At 39.5% G+C, this 21,225-nt stretch overlaps 1 protein-coding gene across 6 annotated transcripts in view; it reads left to right on the top strand.

Annotated features, from left to right (window-relative positions):
* The first annotated feature begins 271 nt into the window (after nucleotides 1-271).
* specc1 (sperm antigen with calponin homology and coiled-coil domains 1) overlaps nucleotides 272-21,225 on the top strand; it is a 73,632-nt gene continuing 52,678 nt past the window's right edge. The window contains exons 1-4 of one of the 6 annotated variants that reach the window (XM_060862582.1): nucleotides 275-332; nucleotides 12,442-12,577; nucleotides 17,250-17,448; nucleotides 18,236-18,371. In XM_060862582.1, coding sequence (XP_060718565.1) covers nucleotides 17,284-17,448; nucleotides 18,236-18,371 — 301 coding nt within the window. In that variant the 5' untranslated portion in view covers nucleotides 275-332; nucleotides 12,442-12,577; nucleotides 17,250-17,283. Of the gene's footprint in view, nucleotides 333-2,139; nucleotides 2,213-6,988; nucleotides 7,113-12,441; nucleotides 12,578-14,625; nucleotides 14,862-17,249; nucleotides 17,449-18,235; nucleotides 18,372-21,225 lie in introns of those variants that run through there. The other 5 variants (XM_060862581.1, XM_060862583.1, XM_060862585.1 and 2 more) reach the window with 5 other exon arrangements.

The raw sequence follows: 21,225 nt of genomic DNA, 5'->3' as shown, positions 1-21,225 counted from the left end.
GGTCAAAATGACAATAAAAGCTTCTTGACTCTTGACTTGAATTCAAATAAATACTGACTCATGGTGAATTATTAAATAATAGGGAAGTGTTATGAAATAATGAACTTAAACTCTGGGAGACTGAGAAAGAGGATGTGTTGTTGTTTGTTGTTTGTTATTGTTTTGCAGGCATTGCAGTATTTTTCCCCACGCACGTGGCCTACACTACCCAGCATGCACGTGGACTATTACGCCACAAGAACGCGCGCTCCACCTAGCGGCCATTAAAGCAATACACGCTCGCGGAGCATCACAGAGCTGCAGCGCGCGCATCAGCAACGTCCGGAAAACAGGTACGTTTTTATTTCTAAAAAAAATAATAATACATTTTTCACTCTTTTTTCACTTTTTTTCATACGTTCTACGCGTCGTACACGGATTGAATCTATCCAGTTGAGGTGTTTTGTGGAGAATTCGCCCGTGGTGTTCAGTGACACCGGTGTAGCTTTGAGCAGTTGACAGTTTACTTCATTACACTTTAATTTTTCTAACGGTCGTTTCAGGGAACTGGAATTAGCCGGTTAGCATAAAGAGCGAGTTAATGACCAGTGTCTGGTGGAATGAAGGTAAAGAGCTGCTTATTAAAGATAATGGAGTGTGTAGGAGACTGCGGTGAATATCCCTGAGGAAACAGGTTCAATAGCTGTTATCAAGGTTGCAATACATTTTCTTGTGAAACTTCTAGCTAGCTAACATGCTACCTTGTTTTGTAGAGTTAGCTTAACAAGTGGATATTGTATTTTTTTTTTTGTTGTTGAATTGTGTATTAGGTGTTAGGGATGTTGTAGCCTAGTGATTAAGGTGTTGGCCTACTGACCAGAAGGGCATGGGTTCGATTCCCAGGTCCACCAAAGCTAAGCTGCACCTGAGCAAAGCCCTTTAACCCTCAATCACTGACCAGAAGGTCATGAGTTTGAATCCCAGTTTTGCAGCCTGAGCAAAGCTCTTTAACCCTCAATTACTGACCAGAAGGTCGTGAGTTCGAATCCCAGGTCCACTGAAGCTAAGCTGCACCCTAGCAAAGCCCTTAACACTCAATCACTGACCAGAAGGTTGTGAGTTTGAATCCCAGGTCCACCGAAGCTAAGCTGAACCCGAGCAAAGCCCTTTAACCCTCAATCACTGACCAGAAGGTAATGAATTCCAGTTTTGCAGCCTGAGCAAAGCCCTTAAATCCTCAAACCCTCAATATTTCTGCACACGCTATAGTGTTGAACATACAGTATTTAGCAGACACCTTTATCCAGAGGTAAAATGACAGAAAAGTAAATGTGTTAGTATATACACGCTTGTCTTATTCATCTTAACAAACACAGTATCCTGGTTACGGTTGTGGCTCAGAATCTCTGAGATAGTCTTCTGAGATTCTCTGTGAGAGACATGAATACACCCGGGATGGGACTCCCTTCCTAACCCTGATTACGTCACTATATATCACAAAAACACACACCACAAAGACAAGAACACAACAGTGTTTCAGTAATGCTACTGTACACAAGTCTTTTTGTCACGTGTCATTTATTCATTACGACCCGTTCGAAAACCTGTCATTTTTGTACCCATGTACAATGTAGAGTAAGACAGAAAAAAGGAAAGGAAAGCAAGACAAAATGCAGCGTTTTATTATTTTTAGAGCACTGTTTATAGTTGCTCATTATAATAATAAGCAGTGGTAGCCTCCCTTTGTAGTTTTACTGTAAGCATCTGTAAAAAAACTTACTATTTCTTTTTATTTTATGGGCACTGAAGGGGTCCTACATGGGGTTTGGGTTACGACAAGGGCTGCTATTTGTATAAAAAAGAAATCTAACCACATGCTGAGCTCATAAACATCATGGGGGATTTACAGCTTTTAAAATAGGCTGAAGCAGCTGGAGCATCCTTTTTCTTTATAAATTCCATGTGGACATGTGGGCCACGCCTCGTTCTGCGCTGCTGCTGACTATACTGTAGTTTAGATATTAGTCAGAACAGAAGCGTTAAAGAAGACGTATTTATGGTCAGCAGGTGATGAACCAGTTTTTAAGAGCAACATTGATATGGTGAAGCTTCCTGTAAAGTGACATTTAGTTATTCTTGCGCTTCCACTGAAAGTCCCCTGGACCTTTAATCCTGGGAAAGTCTTCAGGACAGAGGACGTGTTATGTTCAAGACAGTGTACAAAGAGAGGCTGGTGAGTGAATGTTTATTGCTCATGTAATTAATAACCAACTGTGGCACAATGCTGTGGTACAAGAGAAATAAAACAGTTTGGTACACGCTGCTTTTGGAAAGCTATCAGCTTTAAGGTGGCAACAGTAACTGCGTTTCTCATCTGACCACGCGATTATTGATTATTATTTTCCTCTAATGTGACATCCTATCGCGTTTTATTCTGTATTTCATCAAGGGACTTTTGTTATTTACACAAATTAGGCTTAAACATAACCTTATATCATTTTTAGAACTTTCTGTCTTTTGTTTTTAAAAGAAAATGCCTGATCCGCTGCACCGATATGCCAGGAAGGGAATATTTTTTTTTTTTACTTAATATTTTTTATTTTTAATATTAATATTTTTTATTTTTTTTTTCTTACTTTACCAGAAGTGCAGCTAAAAACGGCTCATATAAAACATCCCTCCTCTGACAGTTATGTTTGTTGGTAATTACACCCTTTACTTTCTCAGGGCCAGGCTATCCAAGAAGTGGAAATAGCCCGAAATGTGTCACTGAGAAATGTGCCCTCTACTTAGAACATGTTGTCCTAGATGGAGCTGTGTGAGTCACAGAGGAGATTTACATATGAACAGCACAGAACCAAATGAACGCTGTTTAGCTAACATTTTCTTTTTTTTGTCTAAAGATATTAAATCATGACATTCAGATTAACATTCAGATTAACTTTTCAATTACAAGTAGACAAGGGTTTATTAATTTATGCAGGTGCATGAGGCTGTTTGTCTTCATCAGCAGAGCATCTGCGCTCTACTGTTATTGTACTATAACACTTCCAGCTTTATGCGGCCATAAGAGAGACATTGCCTGCGTGAAAACCACTCTGCTGGCAGGTTAATACAGTATGTAAAATTTGTCCATGTTGTTAGCGGAAAATAATCAACAACCGCTTGGTGTTATGCAGCCTGATGCTTAGCAGAGTTAGTTACAAACTAGTTGATTTTTTTTTCTAATAACAGTACATCCGTACTTGTTTTATTCTTCTTATTATCTAGTGGCATGTTATACTTTTTTAACCAGTTAAACTTATTTGTGTGGAACCTCCACAAGGCCGGTTAGTTCCTGTTGTCTCGTATGCTGTAATAGCTATAAACAGTCGTTCTTTCAAAACACTTACTACTTTTTCTACCCTGGAGCATCTCACGTGGCAGAAGTGGTATTTTACAAAGTGCTAACACTGGAGACTCCTTTCTGACACAAAGCTTCACCATATAACTGATTGCAGGTGTTATGTACATTGCAGTGCCATAGTGTGAGACAAGCCTTTATTTAAATCCATCACACGCTGTATTTATCCAGTCATGGCTGTTGACCCCAAAAATATGCAAATAAGATCATTAACTTTTGGACTGTACAGTGTGAAACACCAGATTATAAATAGCTGGGATTAATTGTTAAGCATCGGAAAAGTATGAGCAGTGTGAAACAAGATGAGCCAGGATTGTGTTTACCTGAGGTTTACAAGGACTCAGGAACTATTCCAGCTGTGAAAATCCCTATAGAGAACAAAACTGATAGTCGAGTTAGCAAAAGGTTTCAGCTTTCTCCTTCATAGGATGAATCTGCCGCCTTGTTTTTTGTTAACTGTTAACTGTTAGTTGAAGTAGGGTTTTAGAGGAGTAAAAGTCTTTAGCCTGCACAAAGAGCCATGAAAGGTTTCAAACCAAATGTAAAAGCTTTCAGCCTTGCACATGTTGTGCACAAGTATGTTAAAGTATTGATTGATAACCTTACTTGAAGATAAGGTTAGCTCATCCTTTCTTTTCTCTTTAGTGTCTTTATAAGTGGTGGACAGACAAATCTGTTTCCCAGTCACATCGTCCACTTCCTGTTACAGAGCTCATTACAGAACCAGCATGCAATGAATGTACGGATTCTCACACACACACACACACACACACACACACACACACATACACACTCTCTCTCTCAAGCTGGAGTGGCTATAAATAGACCTCAGGAAAAAAAGGGGCTGTGTAAGGAAATTGGTTGTGGGTTGTCATTGGTTGGGCAGAGATGTGTGCGTGTGTGTGAAGGACGCTTTCATGGGGGACAAGGTTCAACTGATATTTTATGTCCTTTACATTAGTAAACATTAGTAGTGTGTATGTTCTGCATTAGCGCACAGACATTGCGGTGATGGAAGAGATGCTGTGCATTACTAACAGTCCAAAATGACATAACCAAAAACAGTTGTATGCAATGTCCGGTACCATGCGAATTATTAAGAGCAATCCGGTTCGATCCGGCAACTTGGATCAGATTTTTGGCCTGTCTTATTTAAGGAAGTTAGATTTCTATAGTCTCAGCCACAAATGAAAAGATTTATTATAAAGTACAAACAGACTTTTTGCAGTTTAGATTAAGGAACATTTTGTAGACATGCAGCTGTGTTTTTGTCATTTGTTGTGTGGCTCTTCTTTGACATCAGAGACGTATGAAGAGAACCACAACATGGATGAAAACCAGGAGGAAGGCAGGTCATGAGAGGAGAGGAGAGTATCTGGCCCTGTAGAAATTAAATAACAGTTTTCTAAAAAAGAAATAAATAAAAGCAATCAAAATAATCAGTAATACATAATGCACAGGTAAATCTCCATGTTAATAGTGACATGTGACCACTCGATATACATTCCTGCATCATTACAATAACACGCAGCACGAGTTTAACAGATGTGAATATATTCTACAATAATAAGCTTTGTGGTGGTAACTGTATATTCATAGCAGTGTTACAATCTTTGTTCATTTCACTGGGCTACTAAGCTTGGCGTCTGTGTCGAGGCTTTGTGATAGCGCTAAAGACAACTTTCTCTTGTAATTGTGTATGCTGCAGTGTTACTCTTGCCCTACATGCTATTCTCCCTCCTCCTCCTCCAAAGCAACACTGCAGCAGAGTCAAATATAGGCTACAGTCATTCACCACACGCAAGCCTTGTGTCAACTGCACTGTACTGTACACGTGATCATTAAGACCGTTCACTTATCTCACGTGAGCATGTGAAGCTTTAATTCAGTTTTGCACATTTTGTACAGTGATTTCTAAGAATATTTGCAAGGGCTCACAGCAGGATGGACTGAGCAACGTAGCACTTAACTAGTTTAATATGTTTCTTGCTGAGTGTGTTCACCATTCAGAAGTGGCATTTTACTGGGATGTCCCAGTTTACATCAAGTGATGTCTGATGAATCAATAGATTTAAGGGAATGCTACATTTCAACCACTTGATTGTGTTCCTGCATCTTCCCTTTTCACATTTATGTCATTGGGTCTGTTGGTGAATTGCTGTGATCAATTCTTTTGAAATTCCTTTATTTCTGACTCACTTCAACTTTTCATGTTTCACTTCTTTTTTGTCTTCCTGTTTTAAGCCGAGTTTTAAATCAACAGACATGCATTCAATCAACATCTTTAGAGGATTGTAACTCTAGCATTCATTGACCGATACAATCACCAGCTTCTATTAATTCTTATTTTTTTCTTAAATCCTGAGTAATTCACTCTTAACTAAGCAACATGTTTATGATTATTGTGGATACATATAGCAGCTGTTGATTAGACACTCATTCATCCTGTATTGTCCCCTTAAGGGGGACAATATTACCTCCACAGGGACAGAGTAGATCGTGTTGAGAATGTACAATGAGGCACTTGTGGTGTATATGTAAGGCATGGGTCTGTTCATTTTCATACTGTTAACAAACATGTTATAAGCCTTATAAGCTACTTGCAGCCAGAGCTGATCAGTTAGTCTAAGATACGCAGCTTCATAAATCGAAAGGATGTTAAAAGCAAAACATGGAGCACAGTTATAGATTAATCCGTATGTCTCTTTGTATTGTCTGGCCAATAAATGAATAGAGAAATAAATCATACAAGGATCAATAGTATGATTGAATTGAAGCAATTTATTCAGAGGTTCAGAGCTCTGGTCTGTATCTTGATTTGTGTAACATCTATATTTAGGTGAGATGTCCTGGATAAACATGTGGAAGTTGTTTTGTTTTTAAATATTTTATAGTTACCATTTAAAATGGAGGAAGTTCTAAAGGATGTTTGTGCAGTTACTGTGTCAGCCAGTAGCAGCGCACCCTACACCAGGAGCCTGCCATACTCATGCTGCACATGACCTACAGATTCACTGGTCAACATCAAATCTGTAGGGAAAGATTGAAGGAAAAAGTGTTGATAAGTTGTAGTCTTATACAGGCTCTGCATGCACTGGACTTTCCTCTGGCTCTGTTCATGTACGCCAGTAAGTTAGCGAGTCTGTTATCTACTTAGAAGTCAGCTCTAAGTTCTGTAAGACTACATGGTACTCTACCATGAGTACCTTGGGGTTTTTTTTTTTTTTTTTTAAAGATTTCCATCTTAATCCATTATTGATTTTGTTTTAGCATAACATTACAAGCAAAAATGATCACCTGGTTTGTTTTTTTTTTTTTTTTTTTGGAGTTTGTCTCTCTCTCCCTCTGTCTCTCTCTGTCTCTCTCGCTCTCTCTCTGTCTCTCTCTCTCTCTCTCTCTCTCTCTCTCTCTCTCTATCTCTTTCTCGCTCTCTCTCTGTCTCTCCTCTCTCTAAGTTTGAGAGTAATAGGGCAGATCGCTACCTCGGTGCCCAGGAGAACACAGCACGTCCTTCCCTTGAATGCTGTTTCTAATTGCAGAGATAAGGACTGCAGATTGAGGACGTGTTACGATCTGAGCATTCTTCTTCGTTCAGAGAGGGATAGAGAGAGAGAGAGGGAAAGAGAGAGAGAGAGAGACTGCTTGTCTGCACATCACACTCGTCATTAACTTTGGGTCAGAGAGAATACAGGATTATTTATTGTGGCGCTTCAGGCATGTTCAGCCAGAGGTATCTGATCTCTTTCTACTTACTTCTTAGGGTTCATTAATGGCAAGCTACTAACATTACTTTAAGGTTAATGGCAAACGGCAATGCATTTTCTGCTATATATGTGAAATTGTCTACATTTTGTATGCAAGGACATTTCTCTCACCTTAATTATAAGTGAATAACTGAATGGGCATAAGAGTTAGACATGTGCTACTGTAGGATAGACATGTGCTTATGATCAAGTCATTTTAAATATTGTCTAGAATTTGTCAAAGCTTAGACTTATTATCTTTGATTGGCTTCAAATAATTTTTCTAGACGATATAACAGACTCTTTACCAACACGTTAATTCCGACAAGCGGGAGTTATTAGTAATAATTGCAATGACATAATGTTTTTTTTTTTATTATTCTTTATTAAGTTTCAGTCCCTTGTATTTATATTGAGAAACCTTAGCTAGTGACTGGCAGATGCTCTTGTGTTTGTTTCATTGCCTTTAACAGTTTGTGAGTTTGTGCTTGGGTTTCTGGGTCGTGCGATAGTATTGAATTCTAATCAGCAATGGGCAATGCTAAGAGCTCATTTGTTTTGTCACTAGACATATTAGATACCTCTGATCTCACTGGTGCACAAGCAGCATCAGGTTACATGCAGCTGCTATCATATACGCAGCATTTCTCATACATGTCAGCTCTATGTCAAGGACACAGGAACGATTTCTGGCCAATTACCCCATTCAGTTGATTAAAGCTCAACCATCACTACTGTGGTAGATGCCTGTATTTTGTTTGGAGTAGACGTAGGACAAAGGAAAGTGCACAGGAAATAGAATGCATACTCAGTCAGCCCGGGTGACCCTCTAACACCTACCACCCAGAGCAAACATTAGACCACTTGTTTTAAATATTTTAATGTTGCCTGTGCTTGGAATTAAAAAAAAACATGTGACACTGAATAAAATCCTTGTGCAAATTTGATTACGTTTATGGTCATTTTATAGCTTAACAAATAATACGCTCCAATACGACAAATGGCAGGTTGCCATGAAAGTCTTTGTCTGCTTTGCCTTATAATATGCTCGTGATTTATCCACGTGTAACTTCATTACTGACAGCTACCGTATCATCAAGGTTGGGTTTTAGTAGACCAAACACCGATATTAAAAAGATAAACTCTCTCATTTATAATGGACCAAATATAATATTCATCTTAAAAAAGTTGCCATGCAGGATCATTCATTTAGAGTTATTAACCTTGTGTTACGCAGTGATAAGCTTGCTTATAGTGTACATGCTGCATGTCCTCAGTGTGCCCACGCTAGTTTCCGGTACTTTCACATATTGCAGGAGATCAGAGGGATGCTGGAAAAGTTGTAACCACAAGGGAGAAAGGGGTGGGAGCTCAAGACATCCTGTTTCAGCTTTATGACCCTAGCCTTCATGACTTGGCACTTTACCCACCAGAAAATTGACACGCACACACTGCACACTTAGCAAACCCAGGTGGAATACAGATGCTGAAGCCCTGCTGACGTGGTGTAACGTTCACTTTGTCACAGACAGCAGGTTTGTACAACACATAGTGCTCTCTTGTGGTTAATTCTTGTGCTTATCCAATTCAAATAAAGCCGTCTAGGATCCTCGCTGATGTTGTTACTTTTGGAGAAGTGCTGTCATTTCCATTTGCACTTTCATCAGTTTTGTCAGCATTTAACTTCTTGAGCAATAATCCAGGATCTATATTTGTTACATTTATGCTCGATAGTATTGTTTTTGTCACAAAATGTAGTGCTCTGTTATTAATGGCAGCTAACCCTTGCAGCATAAAATGCCCACTATGGAATATTTGTAAGAAAAAGAACACTATTCTGACCCAAGTTTGAAATGTAATATGGTCTGGTGACACAGTCGTGTGCTTCAGTAACAGGACCCTCCTCCACCATTCTGATGGCTTTTTTCCTAAGAAGGAGCCATCGTTCCCCCTCTCAGATTAGAGCCCCAGCTGCTCGTGGAAAAGAGTGACGAATACAAACTCAAACAGTGAGGTCCGAAAAAAGTCTTTCAGTGATGTGTTGGCTTTTCAAGACTGCAGAAAAATATTTGATTCTTCATTGGAAGGCAGCTATTTTTAAGCCAAGAGACATGGCTGGAAAATATATAAAGAATCTGAATAGATTTGCAGAGGACTCGTTTGGTTTATTCTGTATTATTTACATAGAAAATCCACTCCTCGGACCAAAATAACACAACGCTGAGGTTTGAGAACGTAGTGTGAAATCAGTCACTGGACGTGTTGTATTTGCTTTTGTGTGTTTGCTTTTCTGGAATAAATCGCAGTAAGATTCCTTAGTCTGTAGGCTGCTGGGATTCAAATAGCTTTTTCAGAAATAATGCAGCGTACGTCATTGAGAATAGAGCGCTATTCTTCCACTCTGGAATTGTAGTGCTATCATTTACGCCTCAGCCTCAAGGCTCATTTGAATGAAAGACAGTATTGGTGCACTCTACAGAACGAGTGCTCTATGAATGGTATGTTTGTGAAAAACAAGCCCACAAACTGCCCAGACTTCTAGACTTTATATACAATCCAGTCAAAGCAAGACGTTACCATCAATGTAAAAAACGTCTACTTTATTTCATACATATTTCAAGAAGTCAAAAACACGAAACTATACAGCGAGAAACTGTTAACTTTGTTAGCACTGAGCCACCAGCCCACAGTCCTCAGACCACTTGCGTTATGTCACATGACAGGTGGCCGTGTCGGAGCGGCTGCGTTGTCTGGCCTCCTGCCTACTACACATTCTGCGTTATCTAAGCCGCTTCGCTCTCTCCTGTTCCTTCAGACAGTGAGATTCAGAGCTGCGTACTCAGCGCTGTCACAGCAGAGAGCTGACATTTCAAATGAACTACTTTATAAAGAGTGCAGGAGCACAGCTGTTCTCATCCATCTGTGGCTGCACATGTGGCAGAGCTAAATAAAAGCCTAATTAAATATGTCACTGCAGTCTGTAGATGGTAACTCATTTAAATCCCAACTTGCAATTAAAAGCTGGTGTCGTTCTTCTAATGAGTGATGGTCTTATTAGTTTAATGCACTTTTCATTTTATTTTAATCCTTATTACAAAACCAAAGTGCCATGAGTGGTTGCAGTTAACAATCTGTCCCTATTTTTACTCCACGTATGCAGATTGTGCAGAAAGTGCACCATGTGTCATGATTGAAATGGTGTGAGGCTTTAAACAGGATTTTGCTCAGAAAGATCATTTCAGAATTTGAACTCATTACCCACGGCAGGAGCTTGCTTATAACTCTGAAATCAAAATCTGGGCTATTGCTTTCTGTTTCCATCCCTTTTCTTCCTCCTACCCTTTTATGTAATCTGGGCATTGATCAAGCTGTCGCATTGAATAGGAAACATGTTCGGTTATCATAATGCCATATACTTTTCTGAATGCACACCTCAAGCTCTGTCAGGTGGGTTAAAGTAAGAGCAAGCCTCTTATTTGTTTTTATTTCAAAACATCATTGACTTCTCACAGAAAAGCTTCATTGTACATATTTGGAGCATCAGATGTCACAGTCACCAAAAATAATCACAAAAATATATAAGTGTATATTTAACTGTTGGATGGCACTTAAACTTGCACCCACATTGATGGATAAAATTCTGCTCTGAGGCTTTTTACGCATCATTTGCTTTCAGACATCACACAAACCCCAAACCACACGTAAGAAAACCCATACCGCAGTAATGCGAACGCTATATACATCAATTTTGTTGATACAAAGTTGAAGTCAATTCCCACACACACTGTTTAGCAGACATAACCACAATGCAGAGTGCTGTAATCTCAAGTATACACTGTAGTAAGATTTTGTATTGTATAGAGCTGTTTGGTGTTTCTGGAACATTGTCCTTAATAAATAGTGGTTAAGAATATGAGTAGACAAATCATTGATTTGAGAAGAGACCCGGACCAGAGGAGCCTAGTATATGAGTTTAGTGCGGTGCTGTTTATCAGCAGGTTATGGTCACATGGTGATTGGTGTCCCACAAGCAAAATTTTATATTTCAACTCCTTTGCTATTTGGTTTGGGGGGCACGGTGGCTTAGTGGTTAGCACGTTCGCCTCACACCTCCAGGGTCGGGGTTCGATTCCCACCTCCACCTTGTGTGTGTGGAGTTTGCATGTTCTCCCCGTGCCTTGGGGGTTTCCTCCGGGTACTCCGGTTTCCTCCCCTGGTCCAAAGACATGCATGGTAGGTTGATTGGCATCTCTGGAAAATTGTCCCTAGTGTGTGATTGCGTGAGTGAATGAGAGTGTGTGTGTGTGCCCTGCGATGGGTTGGCACTCCGTCCAGGGTGTATCCTGCCTTGATGCCCGATGACGCCATGAGATAGGCACAGGCTCCCCGTGACCCGAGGTAGTTCGGATAAGCGGTAGAAAATGAATGAATGAATGAATGCTATTTGGTTTGCTTTGTTTTCTGACTGCACATAATGAAACAAACCAAAGAGCAATCCTTTGGCTGAAAACGCAATTAGAAATCATGAAAACCAGCCCAGCACATAGAAAATAATACAGTTATCCTTATAATAATAATACAGTTATCAGTTATGCTTAAAACATGTTGCGTGTTGCAACCGCCATTTGTTACCTTTTACTCCAATTGCGATTTCGGTCCAAATCTGTGAACCGAAATTGCAATTGGAAAAACACATTTTGATTCTGTCCTTTTGGCTCGTTTCGCACCTCACGGCTCACATTAACACAAAAATGTCTCTCGCCACCCAAAACACACAGCACGCTAGTTCACGTTGAACGAGTCAAGCACCTCACTCAGACGGTCTGGGATTGGTTATTTTTGGTCCTAATTCTGTGTTCCCGTCTGCCTAAATGAAGCACACCAGGGTTCAGTTGACAAAGTCTGAACATGAGACAGCACACTAAATGACCTGTAGGTTAATGACATTAGTCATATATGTGTTTACATGTGTGCAAGGTGATGGTACTTAATTCAATAAATAAACGCTTGTTATTTTTAATCGAGTCTTCACTATGTGCCCCTAAGCCTGTCACTATTGTTATGAAACATTAATTAAGGTTTGTGAGGCTTCATAAATGAATGTTGTTTAGGTGTGCAGTCTCATTAGGCAGTTGCTGAAGAATGGATAATATGGACCGGTGCTGTCTGTTTTAACTGATAAAGAAACGGTTTGAAATTTACCCAGCCTCAGCAATCTCTCTCTCTCTCTCTCTCTCTCTCTCTCTCTCTTTCTCTCTCTGTGTGTGTGTGTAAAACTCTCTGCTCACACACTGCCTGCTTCCGGATCCTGCTCAGGGTGAGGAGGTAGACAAGGCATGTGGCTGTATCTCATGGCTCTGTGGGCTGTGTTATGTGTTATGAGACTGTCTGCTGTGAACCTAGTCTGGCGAGTTGAAACCTGAGTATTTACACGAGAGAAGACAGCAATCCAGTAAGTACTTTTCTCATGATTTCTCACTTGGTGGAGCACAAACCTAGTATCTAATTTGAATAGATTATGATGTGTATGTAAGTATTGTTGTTAGTAAGTGTTTGGGAATGTTTGTATTGGCTTCAACTCAAGGACTTGATCATTTCTGCATTTGGAAGCCGACTCTTTCATAACTTCCTTGTCTTTAGTTTCACATCCTTTAGTCATCTAAATAGTGTCTGGAAGAAAAAAAAACATTTTGTACTCCACTGGACAATTTTACAATTTTAATCCCCCGCCCTAAACAAATAGTCCTAATGAGGATGTGATGAAGCCATGTGATATTTTAGCCATTGTGTGTGTGTGTGTGTGTGTGTGTGTGTGTGTGTGTGTTTTTCCTGTGGTGTACACCAGGCTGAGAAACTGAGAGCACTGTTAGTCATGTCTTGCTTCCTCTCTCTTCTTTAAATAAAAACACTCACAGGAAGTTGACAGCTAGTTATTAAACATAACCCTATCGATTACCCTATCTACAGCAATGAATCTTTGCTCCTGTAGCATCTGTAGCTCCTGAACCTGCATGTTAAGACATGGACACCCAGTAGGCTTTGTGTATAAATATGATAAAAAAAATAATAGATCATTTGATCTAGTCATTTGAAGACTGTTATTGCTTCTGCCCAGACAGCCTTATTTCTGTTAGATGAGATCAGAGGAGCTTCATGGCAAAATGGAACAGGTTTGGCTTTAGTGAGCTTCAAGTGCTGCTGTCTATAACCAGGGGTCTTCTTTCTTTCTTTTTTTTTTTCTTACTTCTGTTAAACAGAATGAATTGTTGACTGAATCATCTGACTGACTTTTAAATATCCTAAAGCGGCCTAAACTTACTAACCTAAAGCGACAGTTCAAAAACAACATATGCATTCTTGAGCTCTGGGACACTCTGTTTCTGTAACCGCCTGAGACACATGACAAGTTCCTTTGAGGTTTCAACAAATTTGTGTAAGGATAGAAATAAGTAAAATTGAAACATTTCCTAAACTGACTTTTTCACACTGGTTATTTGTCACACAGCAACAATGACTCTCTGAAAAACGTCAAATTTCAATGTTCTCGTGGTTTGTGTTTGAGTCTGGATGATGTGTGATTTTCGATAAGAAGCGATAAAGGAGGGTGAACCTGCCAACATATATTAATAGACTGCCTTATAGTCTAACAGTGATGTGCATGAGTGTGTTAGTTTGTGAGAGTTTGATTTGAGAATGTTGGCACAAAATGAGTGACCTACAAAAAACCAAGAACAGCTGCCTGATACATAACCTTTATCTCATATGAGACCTTAAGAGCATAAGATTGCATCACTACCAAACTTGGTATAATATGTCATTGGCAAAAGTTACACATAGCTGCTTTAATGTTGTGGCCTCTTTAATCTATTTATTTTTTGGTTTCTATTATAAATTCCTCACATTTTTTTCCCATTCCTTCATGGGCTGTGTTCATGTCATCTATTTATTTATTTATTTATTTATTTATTTATTCAAAACTTTGATTAAACCTTAAATTTACAACAATGTAAACGTGGTTCTCAGTATACCACCCTTCCAAACATTGTTGCAGACCAAATGCCCCACTTCATGGCAAAGGAAATCCCCAATTTTCCCGGGAAAAACAGGATAATGCTCCCTGTTGATCACAGTGCATAACCTGTATTACAGATCCTGACCAAGGGTTCATGATGTACGCATGACCTAAACATCCCCCAGATCTCAAGCCTACATCTGTTGGATGTGCTGGACAAACAAGTCTGATTCATGGAAACCTCACCTTGCTGCTTACAGGAATTTAAGTATCTACTGCTAACGTCCTGCCGCCAGATATCACAGCACAATCTTATGGAGTTATTTTAGTAACACAAGGGGGACCTACACAATATCAGTCAGGTGGTTTTAATGCTGTAGCTGATTGGTATATACCAGTATATTGACTATTTTTGCGTTATTGTTATTACAACAGATGCCTCTGTGGAAGATTTTTTTTTTAGGCTTTCAAAAAACAAGTGCTCAGAATGTTGCAACCCACAGGGTGCCATGGTGACTAGCATCTGAATATAGCACAAATACAGCCTTTGGAAGCTGCAATTTGTGCTTCCCCTGAGTTACACAGAATACTGTATGGTTTTGCAACGTTGCCCAAACTGAAATCTACACCCCGTCTTGAGGGTAACTGCTGAACATAAGTGGAGCACATTATGTTTTAAGACTTTGATATCTTTTTCCAGGAAAACTATCTTTGCCAGATGAAGGTATTGTGATGAATACATTTATACATTAAATCTATAATACAGTATTGTATATTATACAGTATTGGATAACTGTATTGTGTTCTGTAAAGAGACGTTCATCTAACTTTTGCACTTTTATAACAGGGTCAGTGAATTGAATTTTCACCAGACGACATTGCTCTCGTGAGTCATTGTTGATGATGTCCTAAGGTGTCCGGGTGTAAACGTGTTTGTGTAGCGTTGGACAGAGAGCGTTGTCATTTAGCTTCAGACAGGAAGCGTACGTTTGTTTGACTGCATGTGTACATTAGGGAGTATGTTGTCAAAATTTTCCAGTTTAGGGACAATGTCTTGTAGGATGAATCAACATTAAATCAGTTAGAATATAAAATCGAGAAATTATGTATTACATACATGTCGATTTACGTTCACCACTTAGCTGACATCCTTATCCAGTGCTACTTAAAGAAGTGAACACCCGAACGATATGTTTTATGAACACCATTAAGCTGAAACCCTGTAAGAGAGAGTTCATAGATCAGGTGTTATACAATACTCAGGACATATTTGTTTGTTTTCCCCACCCCAAGCTTGGCGGATTGTTTAGTGAAGAGGTAGGGCTTCCATCTGTGTTTGAAGACAATCAGTGAGTCACCTGCATGCCAGGGCAGAGAAGAGTCTTGACGTCTTCCTTTTATCAGGAGAGATGAAGGGTCAAGGGTGCCAAAGGGAATATTTGATAAGTGCCTTTAGGTAAGGAGTGGCTGTTTTAGGCTTTTGACTGTTAGGAGAACAGAGATGATGGCTGGAGAAGGAAACACACAGCAATTTAAGTGATGTGGAAGAAGTGTTTGAATTCTGCACAAGTTACAGGGGTGTGAATGCATGCACTGGAAAATCTGACTGGAGTGTTTTTGTTATTGTTATTGTTATTGTTATTGTACAGTAGTCCAATCTTGAGGTGACTGAACACGCACCCGTCAGATCCTCTCGAGGTTTTAAAGGACGAGCCTAAATGCCCTAAAAGTCAGTTTAGCAGTGTGAGAATAGTAGTTGTCCAGAACTTGTGAACGTGTGATATCCTCTCTCTCTCTCTCTCTCTCTCTCTCTCTCTCTCTTTCACTCTGCACCCCTCCAACCCCTCCTTCCTTCTGTGGCTTAGAGCACCAACAGCTCTCTTTACTGTTACAGACACTCATGACTAATAGAGCCTCGTCACCACTTTGACCCGAGGTAAACAGGAATGTGTCTGAGCATTTGGTTATGCAATTCTCTCTAGCATCAATTCTTTGAATATGTTTAATAAAAAATGACCGCAGTACTATAGATATAGACTACATACTATACATATTATCTCTGTTATTTTTAACCAGAACGAAACATTTTGCAGCCAGGTTTCATTTAAACGTATATAGATGGTTTTGAAACATCTGTCCCGTGCGGCGTTTTTTTTTTTTAATATGCATAAATAACTGAACTATTGAATCTATGTGTGCATTGGGTGGGTGGTCTGCTGTTTGTGCATTTGCATTGTGCTCAGTTATTAGCATTAGCAGCAAACCTACAATAACCATCAACATTCAGTGAGCATCATGATGTATCTACAGTGACGTGTACACAAGTTCCACAAGACTGAATATCATTTATGGAAATCACATTGCCTTCACAAATAGACTTGAATATCCTCTGACACTCTGTTTTTTTTTTTTTTTAGACTCTCAAATCCAAGTCTCTAGAGATACCAGCTGTTAGTAGCTGCATGGGTCTGTGCACTTTTTCACCCCACCATCAGTCAAATCAATGAGACGAATGAGCACACACTTTCCCCCTCTTTGTTCTCCATTCTGTTGCTCCTCTGTAGTAAAGAGCACTTACGCTTCTCCAGAGAATAGCTTTCTGTCCACTTTTCTCACATTACCTTTCCTAAGTGCACTAATATGTCCTGTGTGCACAATCTGTCCAGCTTTTAGGATAACTACAGTGTCGGAGTAGCCATATAGGATCCTTGCCGGGATCAGTTTCACGGTACTATGTGAGGTTTAGGCTTGCCGCAAAGAATGACTACTTTTCTGTAAGTCGTCCACGTTAATGTTGAGCAGGTGTGTGGGTCCTGGTAAATACGTCACTTAAAGGAGTCCACGGTACCATACATTTTACTACTCTTCCTTAACTCACCTCTTGTTATTTCACATCCTCCCTCCTTTTTTTCCCTATTCCTTATTTCAGAATTGTTTCTGTTTCTCTCTCACTTCACATGACTCCTTGCCCGTTTAGAGCGAATTGCTTGGTTCAGGTTTATTTGTGTTTTTTAGGTGAATTGTTTTCTTTTCTTTCTTTGTTTTTTTTTAATGTTGTATTTAAAAGCATTGAATTTTCTAAATACACTTTGTTACTTCTCTGCGTTCACAGCTCGAGTGAGAAACGGCAGTAAAAGTATAGAGTCATGTTGAGAGGGGGCACCACTAAGGTGGCGCTGCCCAAGACAGGAGCTCCAGAGCGGGGCAGGCTGCCGTCTTCCATCGGCCACACGAGCACCTCCAGCAGCAATTCGATGATGAAGACGTCCCGATCGTCTAGCACCATTGCCTCCGACCTGCGTCTCAGCCGGGTGAGAAATCTGAGAAACATGTGTATAGAGAAATACTTGATTATTTAAAAATGAGTAATTCTTACTGTAACAGTGTATAAGGTACAAGCCAGGTCTGTCTTGAGGCAATATCCATTATTGATGAATGTATAATTGGAAATTCAATCTTAAGAAATGCTAGAGAGAATGAACAAAGAGGGAGTTGTGAAGGAAGAAAGTGAATAATATATCTGGGTGAGAATATGGAATGGTGCAGAGACTAGCCAAATCCATGGTTCATTAAACGCAGGCTGTTTAATACGACGTGGCAGTAAAAGCCAGGACGTCTGACAGGCATCAGAATGAAGACAGAGTGCAATGTGTAGCTGCGTCCGTACTCACTTTAGGAATTGTACTCGAAGGCTGACAGCAATCTTGAAGATTAAAAATGGCTGCCGCTTGTATTCACCCTGACCTTGAGCAGAGCCACTACAGCTATTATAGCTAGGATTTATTTCAGCACGGTTTCTTTCATATACCAATTTTAAGACATTGCGACAAAGCAGTTTCATAGAAATTCAGATGTCATACATACGTATTCAGATTCAGTCAGAGAAGAAAAGAGTTCAAACACATTAGAAGGAAGGTTAAAATAAAAATAAAAAAAAAAAACTTAAGATGAAAATCAGTACAGAAGACAATCCATCCTCCTCTGGGGATTACTGGATAGTGGGATTGTCTAAATCTTAAATATTTATACAGCAACACGGTGTGATTCCGACCCCTTGTGTACATGACTATATATTTGTGACTTTGTGTGTGCATGTAGCTGAAGCGGGCAAGCAGTGATGATGCTCTGGCCAAACCTGCTCTTGGACCAGCAGCTCCAGCTTCTCGCCTGAAGAAAACTATCACCACTGGAGCTATTTCAGAGCTGGCAGACAACAGACCACACAGCTTATTGGGTAGGAAAGAATGTTCAGAAATCTTTAATTAAACACCCTCTCTCACACACACACAGAGAGACAATATTTAACATTGCATTCTATAAATCATATAGTGCCAAGAAAAAGTTCAGATCCACCTGTTTAAATATTTAAATACAAGCTATAAATACAGTAACATACAGAAGCCAATGCTGTAGTTACCTTCAGCACTCACTAGGGGGGGTAACCATAAGCTCAGGTCCTGATTCTGTTTGATATTTGATTCCAGCTCCACGATTCGAATCATTTTGAGTCTCTGAATCTTTAGAACAAATTTGGAATAAAGAAACATTATAACTGAAAAGACTTTTTTTCTCTAATAATCTAACTAACTAGCTGAAATAAAAATGTCTGCGAAAAGAGGTTTATTATTAAATATAACATTTATGTAAAATATGAGCATATGAAAATAGATCGAAGCAGCCAGATTATATCACAACTTCATAGGTAGTGCAGATGTGGACCTCTGCTGTTCAAACCTTGCAGTTGCATTAGACACATAATTAAAGAAGGCTCAAATACTGAATGTGAATGGCACATTTTTACAATGTATATCATCAAATCTTCGCATCACCTTTGTGTCGTGATGCACACACACACACACATTATATGCTGTGATGTTTCCTGTCTGGTTTTAAAAAGTTCATGTGACTATTTTCATCTTCTGCTATGTGCCACAGCACCTCCTGATTTCTACAACAATCCTGACATTTTCTTTTTAATTCTAATGTTTTTATAGATGGGATATTTTAGCTCTCAAACTCACTCACTCACTCACTCATTTTCTACCGCTTATCTGAGCTCTCAAACTCAAAAGTTAATAAAGAAAGAGACACGTATTCACCAACACCACTAGAGGGAGACCTCTTCTTGTTTTTTTTTTTTTTTTCCCCTCTTGCCTGACGTTTTTACACGGTACACACCACATCCTGTGATGATAACGTCTATGCAGTTGTTTGAAGATGTTTTTTTGTACGTCATTTTGGACCTGCTGTCCATTAAGCATGAGTTCTTGGGTTTATTTGTTTGTGCACTCAGTTCATGTCAGTGTGGAAAGCAGGACGTTGTTTCGTTCTGATTATTGTCCTGTTGTGAGAGTGTGTTCTTGCAGGTGTGTGTGTGTGTCTGTGTGTGTCTGTGTGTGTCTGTGTGTGTCTGTGTGTGTGTGTGTGTGTGGGGGGGCATGTTTAAGAATTTTACAAAGACCAAATGTTTCAGTAATACATGAGAATTTGACTGTGAGGCGCTTCACAAACATATTTTCTCGACAGGTGAAGCATGTCGGAAAACTTTTTAAAGACCTTGAACGTTTTGCTCCTGGTTTTTGTTTGTTGCTTTGCGTGGGTTACACAGTCACGCCTCTGTGTGTACATTTCCCATCCATGTGCACGTCTGGGTGATAGAGGCCGAAGTTAATTACACACCACTGACAACTACGTACTTTGAACCTCTGTGTTTTCCTGAAGAGTTTCTCAGACCGCTCTCAGACCGAGAGCCGTGTGTGTGTGTGTGTGTGTGTGTGCGCTTTTCTGACTCCTAACACATTTTATTTGTTTGAGCTGTTCCATTATAGTAAAAAACAATATCACATTATTCTGGAGAACAAAATGCAGGGCAAAAGCGTCAGTTTTACACACTTTGTGTAATCAGGTGATGGGCAGAGCACTTATATTGATTATAAGTCAAAGATATATTAAGCTTATTTGTTTATGATTGGTTTCGGAGGCAGACACATTTATGTTATCACTTTTAACTTTTAGTTAAATCCAGACAGGCAATTTGTCTGTCACTGCTTTGTGTAAGCAGATGAAGCTTTCAGTAACCTGTGGTGTGTTTGGATTCTCTCACATATACTTTATTAAGCACTTAAAATAAATGTGAATTCTCTCTGATTCTCTGAGAATTCCTTGTGAGGTTCACAAGATCTCAAAATTGTTAGGATTTCCAATTGAAGTAAGAAAGGATTTGATTGATTTTTGAATTTTTTCATCTTGTGTAGTCCGTACCAACTCAAGTGCACACTGTCATTAAAGCCCATTTCATTCACTACCTGTGTTTTTTGCTACTATCCATAGATGTGTCATTTATTTTGATGGTCTCTGAGCTATATTTATGTTCTAAATAGCTTTTTTCCATTTGAAAAAAAAAAACAACAAAAATAGACAATAATACGTTCGCAGAAACAAAGCTGCACTATATATTTGGACCAGGCGAATGCCCTAATCAAGTCTGACAGCTCATGATAGGTGGACAAGCAGCATGATCCCATTAAACACATGACTCTCTACAGTCACCAGTCATGCAGAAATAGCACACTGTCCCATCCCAGCTGCTGTAAGTGCTGCTGTGTTACACGCCACTGTTTACAAGCAAGATAAATCCGGCTCCTTTCAGCTGCACCTCTAAATATAATCGCTAAATATAACCTCTTGAAAGTGAAAGGGTTTCAGTTTTCTTTTGAAGTGAAGATTTTTGATCGCAGTTTATGATTCTGATAGCTGACGATATGTTAGAGCCAAGTTCCAACTCCCAAAACTTCACAGTAAGATACAGTAATACACAGTAAGATGTCAAGGCACTGTATCATGACTGGCCTTACACGCTGACCCCAACTTCCTGACACGCTGGAACATCTGGATCCAGATCTCATCACTTTACAAAGATTATGGAGTCGTTCAACTTAAAGAAATGTTTTGACCAATTCATGCGCTCCCTCCCTGTGGCAAACTGTCAGAATTGTCCCTGGTGTGCAGATCTGTCAGTAGACAGAATATTCACTAAAGGGGGGCAAATCAGACCAATAATCGGGCATAAAACCATCTAATGTGTAGCC

Source organism: Tachysurus vachellii, chromosome 26 (genome assembly GCF_030014155.1).
Source record: "Tachysurus vachellii isolate PV-2020 chromosome 26, HZAU_Pvac_v1, whole genome shotgun sequence".
Lineage (NCBI taxonomy): Eukaryota > Metazoa > Chordata > Actinopteri > Siluriformes > Bagridae > Tachysurus > Tachysurus vachellii.
Note: the sequence above shows the minus strand (reverse complement) of the source record. Positions and strands in the feature narration are given on the sequence as shown.